The sequence below is a fragment of the Hydractinia symbiolongicarpus genome, chromosome 12 (assembly GCF_029227915.1).
Source record: "Hydractinia symbiolongicarpus strain clone_291-10 chromosome 12, HSymV2.1, whole genome shotgun sequence".
In the NCBI taxonomy this organism is placed as follows: Eukaryota; Metazoa; Cnidaria; class Hydrozoa; order Anthoathecata; family Hydractiniidae; genus Hydractinia; species Hydractinia symbiolongicarpus.
This window is the reverse complement of record NC_079886.1, coordinates 16,324,817-16,342,050: the sequence shown is the minus strand read 5'-3', so window position 1 is coordinate 16,342,050 and position 17,234 is coordinate 16,324,817. Positions and strand designations below refer to the sequence as shown.

Below are 17,234 nucleotides of genomic sequence, written 5' to 3'. Positions count from 1 at the left end.
GTAAGCGCTTAGATTGATTTTAAAAATGGTCGTGTATGGTCATACACGACCATTTTTGAAATCAAAAATGGCCATCGTTCATTCAGCCGCAAAAATCTTGGATTGTTTTTTAAATAATCACGCGTTGTGATTAGTATACTACGCGCGAGCGGTTAAAATAAAGTCGGCAAAAATTTATCGCATATGGTATTGGTGCGCATTTTAAAAATTTCGTGTTTCCGCCACGTGACGCAGCTTTCGCGGACAGATAGACAGACAGACAACAGCTATTATTAAAGAGACTAGTCGTTAGCCCGTGGAAGAATCCACGGGTTCGTCCGTCCTTTTTATACCGCATTGCGCGCGTCTCACTACCTGCGTAGCTAAGCTACCATTTTGCGTGACAGACAGACGGACGGACAGACGTATACGGGTATTATAATATAGAAGTCGTTGCCTGTGGAAAAATCCACGGGTTCGCCCGTCCTTTACATTTACCCGTCGCAACAAAGTGGATAAAAATATATCGCATTTGATATACGTGTTTCTGCAACATTATTTTCTAACTCAGCGGGGGGTCCGCGCAGAAACAAACAGGCGACGGCTATTATTATAGAGACTAGTCGTTGCCCGTGGAAAAATCCACGGGTTCGCCCGTCCTTTATATTTACCCGTCGCAACAAAGTGGATAAAAATATATCGCATTTGATACTCGTGCGCATTTTAAAAATTTCGTGTTTCCGTTACTGGACGCTGCTTTCGCGGACACACAGACAGACGACGGCTATTATTAAAGAGACATATCAGCGGTAAGTGCTGCCAAAATCCCAACAATTTAGATATGTTTTATATATCGGATTAGAATGATAAAATCTGGAAAAAAACGGATTAAAGAAGTGACAAAACTTAACCAAATATTTTATTTAAAACATTTTGTGGAGGCTGAATTTCTCCCGGTTACCTGTTAAGCGCAACAACAGACAGGATGTCATACTAAAAACATTGACAGTCCTGACTCTAATAAAAAAATGATACAAGTCACGAAATTTCAACTCCTATAACGGCATGCTTCAGAATTTATAACAACAAAGCGGGTTGCTCCATCCCGCTTCTCCGCGGCTCAAATTGGGTTAAGTAATATCAAGCATCAAACTATCTAGCTATTACTTATAATTGAAGAAAGCTAACCATGAAGTTGTGTTTTCAAAAAAATTGTTGACAAACACTTCTTTTATACTTAACTCGAATACATACATTGCAATTTTTTTTCAAGTCTGTCTGCGAACAAGATTGAGTAAGTTCAAATATACTTCAAATTTTATTTCATGTTTATCTCAACCACGTGCGTTTTATTGATAACTCTTCTGCGTTGCTTTTTATAATTGGTTATATAAATATTTTTTTTCATTGTTTTGTAAATACTACATTAAACAATTGAATCAAGTCAATAATAGAACATAATTTTAGTAATTGCATTCACTAAAGAGCGGAAGATTCTCACTCCGGACGCGTTTTAGGTCACGCTTGCTATTTAACGTGATTGCTTTCCATCATTAGTGTTATTGTAATATCAACTAAAGCATATTTTAAAAAAATGTTCCTGTGTAGTAAGTTATCAAGCAGAAGCCTGCAACGCAAATTTGTTGTTGAAGTTTAAATAAAAGAATGGTATGACATCTGTGCTAGGTAAAATATTTTTAGTTGTTGTGAGTTTTGTTTTCGTGGCTATTGTTATTGTTGTTGTTGTTGTTGTTATTGTTATTAAATTGCTGCTATTAATATATGTTATAGTTTTATTCGCTCTGATATCCATTTAAAATTAAAGTTCTTTAATGTTTTTGGTGTATATTTTTTTTTCTTTGGACTAGGGAAGGTAGTGTAAATGCTTTTAATCCAGTTGGAAAATAAGTTAAGAGAGAAGAAACCTTGTTCTCCAGACATCTTGTGTAATCTCTGACATCAGGACGGCGATACAAACATGACCCTGGTACAGGCCTATTTACGTGCCCGATGTGCAACCTCGGTTTTATTAATAAGATTTCTCCAGATGAGTCAGGTTTTTCTTGAAGGTAGACCGTGGTAAATATAAGTCGCTTGACGTAAAGACTGAACTAGCATTTCTGGCAAGTGCAAACAAGGAAAGGAAACAGTAGGTGACCAGGATCGTAATCCTTTCTGTTGCATGTTATGGCAATAAAAAAAATATTTCGGGGAATATTATAGTAAAAATTTTTTTGGTTATCTAGCTGATACCGTAATCAAATGACTATCGATGTCAGAGTTGCAATAGACTGGGGACGAGGTGGAGACAGAAGAAAAGAGTACCACGTATAAAGGATTTTAAATAGCAAAATCTTCTGCCTATCAATCCGACTATCGTCGGTATCAGTGACACTTGGAAAACAATCTTCTCCTTTTTGGTTTTAAACTGCGCGCTTAATTAAGGGTGGGCGCTTAATTAAAGGTGGGCGCCTAATTAAGGCTGGGCGCTTAACCATGTTACTGTACCAGTTTTGCAACTTTATCTCCACGTTTAAGGTGTAAAGTATCGGGTAATAACTTTTTCTCAAGAAATTTACTCTTCGTCCAAAGCCATGTAAATGCAGTTCTCCATTTTTAATAAAAATGAATAAGTAGACAAATATTTTTCCATATTTGTTGGAAATTGGTATATTTTCACAGATCAGATGGCGTACTTCTTTTGTGCGTAAAAAAGCGGCAGCGAAACCTCAATAAAGCAAACACCTTTACCAGATGAAAATGATTTTTTGCATGAACAACTACATTTTGCAATTTCCACGGCGCAACCATTCCAATGCACACACATTATAAAGCGGACACGTTTTCCAGTCCTATGGTTAGAATAATTTTTCTTTTTTACTTAAGCCAAGTACCTTTTCTCGATCCTTCAAGACAGAGAGGGAACTTCCAACTCTTATCTTCTCTTCGGTTAACTTTTTTAACATTTATAATACAAAAAGTTAGATCATAGCAAACACCCCTCTAAAACGAAAAAAGTCCCGAAAGTATCCGCTTTAGAAAGATTTTGTTTGATTAATTTTCGCACATTTTTGAAGATTTTTGCGCAATTCGCGAGATAATTTTGTGCCGTCCCTGATTTTTCTCACTTAAGTCCACGAATGTTTTGGAACCTCTATTTTGTGCATTTTTAACAAAGAAAAAAGAAAAAAGATTTTGAACAAAATACGGGTCTTATGATACAGATCATTAATCGTCACGTACTTAATACTTTTTTAAAGTTTTAGGCGTTTGCGCTGCTGGATTAGTTTTCGCAATATGTTTGGTTATCCTGGCCTGTGTGCTTTGGAAATACATCACGCTCAAAAAAGCCGAAAAGCAAGATGCGGAGTCAAACGATGGAAAAGAAAGACTTCCAAGTGAATCAATTAAAACTCCTGATTTTACAATCCCTGTGTATTACTACAGAGTACAACCAAAATTAAAAGGTAGAACAAGATCTGCTGGATTTGATACGGTAAGGCGGGTACTTTTTTAGCTTTATACTTCTCAATGTTACTACAATGCTGTTGAATTAATAAAAATTTCTTTAGTCTCACTTTTACGTTATTGACAATTTCTCCAGATTTACTATGATTGTTTCCTTCCCATTGTTAATTTTTGGATCCTTTACCCTTCCTGCGTTTATTCTCTCATTGTAATTTACTGAAACGAGAAAAGTATTTGACGCATTTGTCCTCATTTTCTATTGTGACAAGTCATTCAACTGAATAAAAGAATAATGTACTTTGTAAAAGCATGTATAAAAGTATTCATGTTTCCTACCTTCCAACCCCCTTTTTGTTTTAACATCGCTAGTTGTTACTTTCCAATTCATTTCCCAATCTTTCCCCCGTTTTATTCCTACCTCCTTGCTTACTCGTTTCTTCAGAGTAAATAAATTGATCAAATCTTTTTCGGGAGATGAACCATCTGTTTTTGTGGTGTTTTTTTAATTCAAAATGGAATATGTTACTATCTCTTGTATATGTTTGACAACTCATTGTTGTTAAGACATATTGTACTAACATCGCCATCACTAACAAAACAATTATTGAACTCATATGTAGTAGGTCATAATAAGGAGCAAAAGGCGAACTCCCCTAAAAAATAATAAACACAAAAAGAGTGCTAAAAATATGGTAGGTTAAATTTTCTAATTTTTTCTAGTCAACATACCTTTTTCATGATGGGCCTCCATGGTCACTTTATACAACAAAAAGGTTCATAAATTTACAATCTAGCTCCGCCAACTAAAACCTTTGGCTGAAAAAGCCTTTAAACCTTTTTACACCACAAGCATTAAATTATTTGCAACTGAACTTATAAGTTTTTTTCTTACAACTAAACGGTCCGTTAAACTTCCGTGTATTTTAGCCATTATTCTGCATTTTTACAGACCGATGGAGAAAGGAAAGTAATTCCGCAAAGGACAAGTGCACCACATATTGCCTTCACGGAGCACGACATCCGTCAATTAAAGAAAGAAAAATCATTGTTAAATGTGGACCCATCACCAAGAAAGAGAAAAGTTTCGGCATCAAGATTAGAAACGAAGGCAGAAGAGGTGCGAAGTAAAATCGAACGTCAAATGATGTCCCATCTACGTAAACAACGCAAAAAGGGTATCAACTTTTTTCGCTTGGTATTTCTAGGTGTCTCAATAACGTCCGCAGTCCGGGTTATTACGTTCATTTAAAATAATTGTTAGTTTTTCTGATAACTACTACATTAGACAAAGTATGTCAAACAAAATAAAATTTAATTACTAAGAGAAAGTTCCTCACTTTTCTATTATTCCGCACTTAAGACTTCCAGCTTGTAAATGATTATTCTAATACATAAAGTGTCGGATGATATTATGTATCAGAACAAAATTCGTCTTGCCACTTTTTTCAGACATTTTTTGTCTGATAAGATATTGTAGAAAGATAAAAGCTAAGTGAAAATGATGCAGAGGTTTGTACTAAAAAAATTGCATGTTCGAGTCTCTCGGCCTATTCTAAGTGTAGTGTTGTTGTCAGTTCCATTGAAGCCATCTCCTGAGCTCCCAATTGGTCCGAGAATTGTGTTTGAGTATGTGTAGTTCAGTATTTTCCCAACCACAGAAGAAATATCTAACTTTTTTTGCACGATTCCCATGTACGATAAACTCAGCATACAAAATGCCAATCCGGAGTCAAAAATTCAAGTATTTAGGGTTCAAGATTTTTCAACATTAGATAAGTTTGCAGGTGTGTCCCTACTAGAAACAATATTCATGCAGCTATTATGTTATTTGCGATGGTTTTATCATTATTACAACATACGAAATAGATTTACAGCTCTGCCCATGAAACGTTTTTTATTTGAAATTCCTATTGTGTCGTATAAACTTGGACGAAGAAAGCAGTCTTTCTTCTTCCAAGGTATATAAACAACCTACCTTTGGTCTAGCTCGTTGTCAATCAACGCTTTCTAATTTACACTCCTTTCTGCACATTGCAATCAACAAAAATATAATGCAAATCAGATCTAGTAAATGTTAATTTATAATATGTAATTGCACAACGAAAACAATTATGTTCGCATTTTAAACAACATTTGAAGAAAGACCATTGCATGAATGCTATTTTTCACCATTTTTGCCTTAGTTTAGAAGATGGGAAGGGCAACAGAATCACTTGTAATCGCCACCATAAATCCTTATACAATTAAATCTAACATTTGTTTTGGAACCAAATATTATTTAATTTTTTTCTTGTGTCAGAATTTTAATTAACTATCATAATCGTAATTTAGAATCTCGCCTGTCAGAAGAGGGTCATTTGAGCGTGTCTTCGTGTGACATTAGTTCGGAAGAGAGTGAAAAAAGTGAAGAAGTGTTCGATTCTGCTTCAATTGGATCTGGTAAAAGAAAAGTAGGCAGACGCAGGAAGCTGAAGTCAACAGATTTTGCAGTGAAATATAAAAAAGAAGGAAAAATAACACTCGCATGCGAGTATTGTGAAGAAGAAAAAGTTTTAAAAATTCACGTTAAAAAAGTGTCTGGTATAGCTGCTAGAAGAGAAATAACAGAAACAAATCCATACGTGCAGCTTTTTCTCGAACCTGGCAGAAAACAAAAACAAAAATCTAAATATCACAAAGAAACGAAAGACCCTAACATTGACGAATGTTTTCAGTTCGTTAATATAAGCAAAGAAGATTTAAATAAATATAAATTGAAAATAAAGGTTTTAAACCATGGAAGGTTTCGAAAAAGTGAGACTCTAGGTGAAGTGAATATTGAAATTAGCGCGTTTGAATTGAAAGCAAAAGCAACATATGATGTTGATCTATTTATAAAGAAACCAGAGGTAAATTACTATTTAGATTCACTCCAATTGAAATTATGTCCAAAGCATACACAACTTTGCTTGTTCTCACAACTACGAAGATTTTACCTGTTTTTAAGAAGCTTTAATTTTTTTCTTACTCAGACATCTCTATAATAATAACCGTCGTCTGTCTGTCTCTGCGCGGACCCCCGCTGAGTTAGAAAATGATGTTACGGAAACACGAATATCAAATGCGATATATTTTTATCCACTTTGTTGCGACGGGCGGCTCCGTTGATTTTTCCACGGGCAACAACTAGTCTATATTATAATACCCGTATACATCTGTCTGTCTGTCTGTCACGCAAAATGGTAGCTTAGCTGCGCAATAGCGAGAAGCACCCAACGCGGTATAAAAAGGACAGGCGAACCCGTGGATTTTCCACGGGCTAACGACTAGTTCTTAGAAATTGTAGACTAGATAGATTGTTTAGAATAGATTGTTTTATATTGATTGAAATAGAAACAACCTCAGGCTAAATTATTGACAGAAAATCGCGTCAATGTGAAACCTGTTTGGAACTACAGAAAGAAATTCCATTAATAAACTGTGGTAAAAACATCGAAAGCCAAATCTTCTTTTTCACTTTTAACGGATTGCGTTTTAAATTTAAAAGTAAATTTTGAATTTAATTTTTATAATACAACTTTTTTTAATACAACTTGTTACATAAGGTTAGAGGTGAATGATGATCACAAGTCTTCCATTCTTAAACAATAGTGGAATCTCGAGTAATGATCTCCACTGTTTAACAGCCACCTCCTAATATGGCCCCATTGGATAAAGTCCATGCCAAAATTAGGTCAAATGTTAATAGAAAGATCTCCGCATGTCGTTCTACTGAATAGCCAAATATCTACTTTGCAGTCGTCCCATTATATAACTTTACATCTGTTAATGGTCAAGCCAAGATCTTTTTGCAAACAAGTAAAAATAATAATTTTTTCTGCTTATATAATTTTTTTTTTTTAAATATCATTACCTTTAAATTTAAAGTATGTTGTCAAAATCTCTTTCCAACTACTTTAAAGACTTTTTTAAGAAATAAAAAAATAAAAATTTAGCTGACCTCTAAAAATAACAAAAATGGAAAGGGAATCCTACTAGAGGATCCGCTGTATATTCTTCCAAAAACACCATTCAGTGTGACACTTCGACATATGAAAATCATTCCTTCTAATATTTTTGGACTTTTTATTTTTCTCATAGAGCTTCTACTCGTCTATCAATGTTACCCTATCGCATCAAGCCACTTTCTCCAAGCTAGAAGTCACCATAAACGAAGCCAAACACTTGCCTAAGAAGGGACAGTTTAACCCAGGTAAGTAACTACTAACTGCAAACTACAGAGTGAAGAAAGATGGGAACAAATATTCGTCAATGCTAAGCGTAATGTTCAATAATGGATGAACGCTATTCCGAATCACTCGAATAACACCCTATGATAAAACCTCAGTAAACGCTTTCTATCATTGATATGCAAGGGTCTTTCTCCTTAACCAACTCGAGGACTTTTGTTACTAGTATAGAAAGGAAGTGCTTATCTTCTGAAAGTAGTTTGTAGTTTTCATTTATTAGTGTTAGTATGCAGTACTGAATGTTGCATCTAGATTCGTTCGTGGTTGTAACACTGTACAAGGAAGACGAAGTTGAAAAGAAGAACACTATAGTTCAACGCAACACCAGAGATCCTGTTTTTAACAAAACGTTCGACTTTTTTGTTATCACAGACAATCAGACTCCACTAAACACATTCTCATTGGTTGTGACAGTAATTAATCATTCTCTGATTGGTCACAACTCAATCATAGGTCACGTGGTGTTTAGTTTGTCTTCATCGCAAGATTCAGCAGCAGAACATTGGAGAGATGCTCAGAATGAGCCATATCAACGAATTAGCAGGTGGCACTCCTTGCTAGCTCCTGATGAAGTATAAATACAGCGTTTGTACTTTTAAAAAATTAGAAATTCCATCAGGAACTAGCGTATTTTTTGATGCCAAACACGATGAGAATACAAGACAAGTCTTCAAATTTATCCAACAGCTTTTGACGGGCCATAACATACTTAATTATGGTTATAAACCATGCATATTATATATAGAAAAATACTTTGTTATTTAGGTTTTTAACATTTAAAGAAGAACATATTAAAAGGATGACTTGTCTTTTTCACTTTCTGTTTGGTTATAGGTCATAATGATTTCCTTCTTCTGTTTAAGCCAAGTCATACAACACTTCTTTAGAAAGAATATTAAAATTCGCAAACTTTCGCGAGGTGATACTTCTGGTTTAAAAGGTTAAAAAATGGCTTTCGACTTAAGGTTAAAGATTTTCCGTTTGCTGTACTTCTAAATTTTTGTATGGCCAACGAGAATGTCGCATTATGATGACCTATCAATTTATCGTGACCATCTAATGACCAATCCTAATTGACGTCCTTGAAATAAAATTGCCTTCACCATTTCTTTCTTTTGGTGGCATGGATTTTCAAGCCCACAATGATCTACTGGACCTTTAAGTTCGTTTCAACTCCACAACATCTACATAAATCTTGTCATCTAAATAATGTAAGCTGAAAGACCTTTAAATGCATTTTAAATAAATAACTGAAATATCTAAACGTCACAGGCGTTTTGCTGTCTATTGAAGTTCTGTTTAAGTTGGGTTTTTTGCTTACAAATATCAAATTATTGAAAGCGATGAGCCAAACAAATCCAAACAAATAAACATCACTTCCATTTAAGGAGTCACCCTGCTCATAAAATTTGGCAATTCGGTTATAAATAAAACTAGCCATCTATAACATTATCAGCACATTATACTAGTTGGACGTATGCCAATGATCAATCAGAAATAATAAGGAATGCACTAACAAAAAACAGCTGAAAATCAGCTGTTTCTTAAAATCAAATTTCAATACTTTTTAAGAATGAACAAAAATTGTCAGAAAAAAAAAATCATTGAAAAAAGTATAATTATATATATACCTAATTTTCCATGCAGAGAAGGGACGCTGGATCGGTAAAGGGAAGGCCGGAGAAGCAAGGGCTTAATCAGACGCATCATGTTTTCTATAATGTATCCTGCTCGGGTAGTGCCACAACATCATATTTACACCATACGCTTTTCAGACATAGGGGAAGCAATAGAAAAACTACAAGACTAAATTACGTTACTGCAGCGTATATTATAATTTGCAGATGAATTGCAACTCTAAAGGTGAGATATTACGCCTCAATGTTGTGTGTGAACAACTATCTTTGTGCGAAATAAATGGATCGTGCTGCAATCTAACACCAAAACACTGATACAACAGCACATTTTCGGTCAAAGTTGCAAAAAGCACCAACTCGCAACTCGAAAAACATTAAATCTATGCAACCAATAGGCTTGAAAAGTTCTGCTTTCAGATGCTTACATTAGGTAAGCAACGTTTAAATTGTGGTGGATACACTTTCTAACAGGTCTACCTTACCGAGCAGTCCTAGTTGAGGACAATAAAAGCCCTAAACTTTGAAAAATGACTATGCTGACGTCAGCAAAAATTAGTACATTTTAAGGGTTCGGATCTAAACAAATAAGCTAAGATCCTATCCAAAGTTTGCTGTAAACATTCACCGATGAACTTTGACAAGTTCAAATTGCGAGAACCTGGAACCTATACAAGTGCTTGTGGAGACGAAATTTACCACATATTCTTAACATATTTTTATGGGGATTGTAGAAATGCCAAACATGCACCTAGGTGGTATGTTTTGATAGCCTTCTGACAATAAAGCGTTACAGAAGTAGCCAGCCCAAAGAATGCGCATATAGGGCACAAAGGTTAAAGGAAACTCTCTTTTCTCTCCTGCACAGACTGCGTTATAAACTGACAAAAAAGACCACGCGGAAGCTACAAAAAATCAAAGTATGTTCGCAAGCTAAAACACTTACTTGTTAATGTTGTAATGTGGACCTTGAATGTGAACCTTGGTTTGAACCGTAAAAGCAACGCAAAAGAATAGCAGGCGACTATACCATAATTTGCAAAGGGACTGCTGCTCAAACGCAAGAAACATAATTCCCAGAAGATAAAAACACATCCTACAGACTGTCGGTCCGTACTCAATTATAGCTAAAAGAATCACTTGACATTTATTCTTTAGTGGGATAGCTCTCTGTAAAGTTTCCACAACTAATGGTAAAAAAAATTGCTACGTATCACGTTGTAACAATCAAACCTTTGAACACAACTTTGTAAATATTTTGCAAATTGAATTAATGCAACCTTCGACACAAGGTGACAAATTCGTCCCCATTATTAATTATATAGACTGTTTACTACGTCATTTAATTTCAAGTACCAGATAGATTAATCCGTTAAGCGGACGTGTTAGAGAGTGCAGCTGATCCATTTTCAAAGGCTGGTTATTTAACCTATGCATCTGCAAAAGTAGCACTCTCACAGCCTACCGGATTCAAAGAATTTACAGGTTGATTCCCTTTGTGAACTTCGTAAAATGGCCGATAACTTTCCGTTGTCATTCTTGAAGGACATTGTAGCGCTCCGAAGAAGTTTAATGTTTTGCTTTCAAACAAATCGATCATCCACCCCCATTGAAAAGCAGATTCCTAATTCAGAACGTTGTATCATGTTGGTGACAATTAGCAACGATGCAGTAAGTATAGGGTACACATTACAGGTGACAAAATATTAAGCCATTATTGAAAATAACGGGGGACAAGCCTTGTCTTTCTTGCGCGTGTGAACTATTTTTACTTTTCACTATAGTAATAATACTAGTCCTCTTTCTATTGCCGCAACTTTATTTGCACTTAATAATGTAATCCAATTACTTTATGCCAAAATGCGAACAAGCACGCACGGAAGTTACATGCAGGAAGTATGTACGTTAGACGAATTTCTGTAAACTTTTCCACGGGCTAATAACTAGCCTCTATATTGAACCAGTCTGTGTGCGGGAAAAATGTTGTGCTAAGGACACACGAAATTCGATATATAAAGGACGGCTAGTTCTATAAGAAACTTAGTATGCTTTGGCTCACAGGCAGACATATATATTAATGTCAACTTTGCTTTGGTTTGTTCCAGCGCAATATACTGCTGTCTAGTTAACCAATTATGGTTAAATTAAAGATTTTTGTTAATGTTATGCTTGAGCACCACACCGTCAAAAATGTCATCACGCATAGTTTTCTGATCAGAAGGATACTGTCAGTGCGTTCAATTTGCTTGTTGTTTTATTATACTTTGCTTTACTTTAGGCATAAAGTTAACGAAAATTTCAAAAATTTCGCGAAAATTAAATGCCTCTTAATAAAGTATAACGTAAAATATAAAGGACATTGAAAAAATTACTAGTCGATATAAAACCCTTAAATAAAGTTTCAAAACATGTGATTCTCCTGATGCGATTAACCTAATATGTTTAAAGATGGGAGAAGCTGATATTGAAGGCGTTTTAAGGAAAACACCCAAAACAAGACATGCACATCGAAATTTGTTTAGTAATCTCCTGATTCGCGTTATTTTCAGTTGAGCAAAATCGCATTAATTAAATTATAAATTGTATGTTATCCGAAGAACCAATGGGGCAAAGAATTTTAAAAAAGTCTGTTTTGACAGTCGACTTCCTATGAAGATAGTTCTCGTATGTTTTCGTGTAAAGAGTGTTCCAAGGTATGCAAGTCACAATCCGGTCTCACACAAGACTTGTCAACACAAAGCAGGCAAATTTGCTTCAACAAAACTAAATATTAGCTGTGTCTTCTGAAGACGAAGCAATGTTAAAGAAGACTACGTCCACTTCAGCTAAAAGTAATTGTTGAAAATTGTGCAGAAAAGGGTTATTTAGATTCAGAAAAGGGTTATTTAGATTCAGAAAAGGGTTATTTAGATTCAGAAAAGGGTTATTTAGATTCAGAAAAGGGTTATTTAGATTCAGAAAAGGGTTATTTAGATATAAGTTTAATGCATTGTTGATTGAAAATGTTATGCCGGATAAAGTAAAGTGAGAAATGATGTATTTGGATATATTGCTGGGACAAGGTTATTGAAATGTTGCTGTGAATCGAGTTATCTCCATTTCTGAGATGGAAACGAAAATTTTTAAATTCCTTTCTGGCTTGTCGATTTACAAGCTGTACTCAAAATTTTATTTCTCCAAGCAAATAGAGTTGAGATGGATGAAAGACAAACTCTTGTGAATATTCGCGATAGAGGTGGTTTGTGGAGAACCTGTGAAGGAAAAATTTAGCATGTATTTTTGGAATGTGAACTTATTTTTTGAAATAAAATCTTTCAAACAAAGAATTTATTGAAATTCAAGAAAAATGTTTTAAACGATAGTGATACCAAAAGAAGTTCAGCTAAATCTCCTAGATACATGCTAACACTTTTTGCTTTAAAATTCATGGATTTTTATTTGCAAAAGATATATGTGAGAAGCATAATGCTAAGAAAAAAAGTAGAAAAGCAATTTCCAGAAATAAGGTTATAAGCAATCCTATTTCTAGGATAAAAAAGGGTCTGGAAACGAATTAACTAGCACGCTTCCTACTTTAATTGGGATTAATCGTGACAGCGCAATTTTTTTGTATTTACTTACTCTGATAGTAAGCAATTTTTGTGTAATAATGCGGAGTACAAATTGTTGAATGCGAAGGAGTACAAATTGTTGAATGCGAAGGAGTGCAAACAGTTATATTTTCTGTTGGCGTTATAATAATAAAAAATTATGGAAAGCAAAACATTAATAGTAAGGTGTATTTACTATTTAAAAGATTTTGTACACATAATTTCACATATTTAACTCTAAACCTACGTATTTTGTCGTAAGAAATTTGAAAATTCTTCGTTTAAAACAAAATAATCAAAATGGTTTCTGCTTTATGTGATTCTCACTATTGGATTTTCTGATGATGGGCAAACAACAAACAACGCGATTTTTTATCTCGCGCTTTTAAAAATCCCGTTAGTGGCTGCGTATATTGAAACATCTCAACATACAATATGAAGTTAGATATTTCTTTATTCGCATCTTTTGGGTTCCAATGGTGTAAAACCAGCAGACCGAAAGATCTGAAAGATCTGAAGCTGTACTATGTTTCTACTTTCACATGCTGAAAGCTTGAAAGCATATTAATCTTAAGCATCGCTGAAGTCTTTCCCAGTGGAATATCATAATTAACCGGACAAAGCTCATCTGAGAATAAACTCTCAAAGCACGGGGGAGACATCTATATTATCTTTTATATCCCATAGACAAAGCACAAATAAATATTTTTATATAAATTTGTTGCTTAGCTCTCCATTCCTCCAACAGAAAGAAACCAATTTAACAATCAATTACATCTAATTACAAAATCATCAAATATCTCAACTACAATCAGAGGAAGTTTTTTTTAACAACTTTTCACAAACGCGCGAGTGTTGTATTTAGCGAGGTAGAATCGAAAGTATGGAGTTCAAATTGGCTATAAAAGTTTGGTAATGGCGTTAATTGAATGTTTATGCGAAGAGAAAAGAACAATTTGACATGAATGCTATCAGTGGTAAGACAATTTCTTTTTACGATGATGTTGAATATTTATCTATTTTATTTTTATTTTTTAGGCATATATCTGTAGTCGTCAAATTTTTCTTTGCTTTGTGAAAAAAAATCTACCTGTTCTCGCCTGGCTGTGTAGTAAAATATACTTCGCCCTTGGGAATTTTCTCTCATGGAAACAATAAGGATAATTGTATTTAAACCAAGGTATCTCTTTTTCCCCCCAAAAAATGTTTTCCCGCACAATATTATTTTATGAACACTTTGTAGGGTTTTTCAAGTTCAAATTTGGTCAAAACTACACATCATTTTTTATAAGAAACCACTTTTAAAGAAACTGACTAGTCGCCTCCAAAATAAATTTAAAAACTTTCACTAGCTGTAAAAATGTAAAAAATTTCAAGTAAGAAACTTAACCAAACAAGGAATTTGACGAACATCGAGTAGGTTATCTTGACAAACCGGAATGCTGCTCAAAAATTCACTTCAACGGAACAGACATCATTTTAGATGATAAAATTGGAAAAAGGCTTTCTGTTGTGTAAAATTATGTTTTTGATCAAATATCCCTCTTATAAACACTGTCAAAATTGTTAAAAAGTTTTGTCTGGTAAAATGGCTTAAAATTTAAGAAACTTTAACTGGTTGGCCGTTTACGCGGCTTCTTAGAGAATGAAAACCTGTGACGAACATAACATGATCAACATTAGTGGTAGCGAAAGGGTAAAACACGGCAACATATGTGTCAAAACAAGTCAGGGAAATGGAAAGCACGAAATAGTAATCACCTATGCAAAAGGGATTAGCTATGCTTCCTTGTTGTTTCTCCATTCTTGTGTGATGCATTATTTACGTATCTCATACAACTTTCTATATTTAATTTGCTGGTTTGAGTATCACTTCCGCGGGATGATGACGTGGTTTTTGCAAGCCAAACTCGTTCCTAGTCCCCTTTTCATTTTTATCTGCCTCCTTGTCCCACAAAAGAAAGAAATAGATAAAACAGTGTTGATTTTAGGATTGTTTACAGAATCAGAAAAATCCAACATGAAACTGGCTGTTCTTATTTTCTGAGCCTCTTAAGGCTGATTTGTTCTTAATTATTTCTTATTAGTAAGAACAGAACTCCGGAATTGTCTCAAGTAAAAAACAATTATTTAGTGGGAGAGAGACTACACTACACTACACTCTGGATTGCTTTTATTTTATGACAAAATACAGATCCTTGTTTTTTTAGTTTTAGATGTTCCTATTTATTAGCAAAATTTAAAGCTTCGGAGACAGAGAAACAAATTTTCATGCGTTTGAAACAAAATACGATTTTTTGCAAACACATGAAAATGTTTCCGTGTGTCGTTTAACTACTAGAATCTGGAAAAAACATTTCCTAAAAGTTTTTGATTCAGCAACAAAATTTTTATGTTTCGAAATTGAAAGCATTTTTCGAAAGTAAAAACCTCTAGTGTCCTCCACACCTTACTAAACGTTGTGCAGCATTTTTGTTTTTAAAACAATCAATTTAGTTCATACAAACTGAAACAAACCAAAAGATTATATACCATACAAAGTTTGAGCGTACAACCAAAGCAAAATTATGGTAACTTCTATCAATTTGTCGGCGAAGCAACCAAGGTCTTGTCCAAATATAGCGTCTTGTTTGTCTTTTTCTTCTGTTTCTTCTTCTTCTTCTTCTTCTTCTTCTTCTTCTTCTTCTTTATAATGCTACCACTATCAATGTCTTTCTTCGTAGCTACATGCAAATTTCTTTCATAAACTAGCACCCACGCGATACGGGGAAAAAAACATGTGCTTGAAACAAATATTTTTAATTGCATGAAAATTGTTTCTGTGTCCCGAAGTTTAAGGCTCTTTTTCTTATAAAATTGTTATTTTTAACAACGAAAAAAGGGTGTATGATATGAACAAACCGGATGTTAAAGTGACAAAATCCGTTTCATTTTTTTGCAGTTGTAATATGCGTGGCTGTCGTGATACTTGCTGTGTTAATTACTCTCTTCGCATACATACTATGGAAGTATGTCAAGCTAGAGAATAAGAACAATTTGGCTGAGAAAGAAGAAGACGTTAGTTTTTTAGAAGATTACTATAAATTTCAGATTCCGGTCTCCTTACGAACTGTCCAGGCGCAAGCACCTTTCTTGAAGCAAGAACTAGGTGTGACCGGCGTGACCGTAACAGCACCGGTAAGTTTGATTGACCGGTGATTCTCTAAAACGGTCGCCTCATAGACTCTTTGTTTTATAGTGTTCTGTTTTTAGCAATAGTACTTAGCAGTTTATTGCAATAAGTTTTAATATTATCGGAATTTCTACGTAAGATAGCCTTTTCGTTTCCTATTGGTACTGTTAGCAGGGCATTGCAAACACAGCAGAAGCTAAACAGAAATGATAGATTTACACTTTTGCATAACACGACCGGAGCTTAGATCCAAGATCTTCCGCACTAAAAGAGTATGCTCTATCACAAGGCTACCAGTCAACGCGATTTACTTTATATTGAATATTTATAAGCCTGAAACTTTTTTTCAGATCAAAAACGGCACTTTCAAAAAAATTATGTCTTTACAAACATATGAATAAATAAATAGGGGTTTCGATTTTAGTGTAACAGTTTACAAAAAATTAAGTAACAAAAAAATTATTTTCAGTCAGATGAAGATGAGGTTGAAAACTTAAAGTTACCCGAGAAAAGACAAAGAAAGCCTCGTTCTCGTACACTGGATGAAGGCATGCTGAATCTTGTTCCTAATGGAAAACCAGTTGTGAGGAAAAGGGCGGAGTCTTTGAAAGGTGTCCTGTTCACGAAGCCTTCTGAAAATGTGCCTGGAAAACGACCACTGCAGCCTTTACCAAATAGTTCACTTACCGAGAACGAGTTGCGTCAAAAGAAAATCAATGCCACCATGATGGCAACCCTCGCTTCGCAACATGGTAACAATTTTTATGATTTATGGTGATTTATGCTGAGCCTAAGCGACTTCTCAATCTTTGAAGATTTTCTTAAGATAACAAAATTAGCGTTACACAGTTTTCTTGTGAATTATATTTCACGTTTCTGGATTTTGTCAATTTGGGCGCCAAAATTAAAAAACTGTGAATAGCTTTTAAAAACGTTTTAACTTAAAAGTCGCTTTTCGCGTATTTAGCTTGTTTAAAAAATGTCATCCGCAATTTTTTTAAAAAAAATTTAGAGCCAAACAAACTCCGTCGTTTTTAAAAAAAACACGCACAAAAAACAAGCAAAAACGCATCATCTTGAAATGTGCTTCCCCGTTCCAACGTTTCATGCAACGTATAACTTA

General features: G+C 34.5%; 2 protein-coding genes across 2 annotated transcripts in view; both read left to right on the top strand.

Annotated features, from left to right (window-relative positions):
* Window positions 1–1,512: 1,512 nt before the first annotated feature.
* On the top strand, window positions 1,513–8,515 carry LOC130622287 (synaptotagmin-4-like). The gene is made up of 6 exons (XM_057437730.1): window positions 1,513–1,665; window positions 3,240–3,475; window positions 4,397–4,622; window positions 5,779–6,335; window positions 7,567–7,678; window positions 7,968–8,515. Exons 1-6 carry the CDS (start codon window positions 1,650–1,652, stop codon window positions 8,291–8,293), a joined length of 1,473 nt encoding a protein of 490 aa, XP_057293713.1. The 5' UTR covers window positions 1,513–1,649; the 3' UTR covers window positions 8,294–8,515.
* A 5,177-nt stretch (window positions 8,516–13,692) lies between these two features.
* Window positions 13,693–17,234, top strand: part of LOC130621597 (synaptotagmin-7-like) — an 8,052-nt gene continuing 4,510 nt past the window's right edge. Inside the window, exons 1-3 of the mRNA XM_057436907.1 lie at window positions 13,693–13,916; window positions 15,881–16,116; window positions 16,581–16,863. Coding sequence (XP_057292890.1) covers window positions 13,901–13,916; window positions 15,881–16,116; window positions 16,581–16,863 — 535 coding nt within the window. The 5' untranslated portion in view covers window positions 13,693–13,900. The remainder of the gene's footprint in view (window positions 13,917–15,880; window positions 16,117–16,580; window positions 16,864–17,234) is intronic.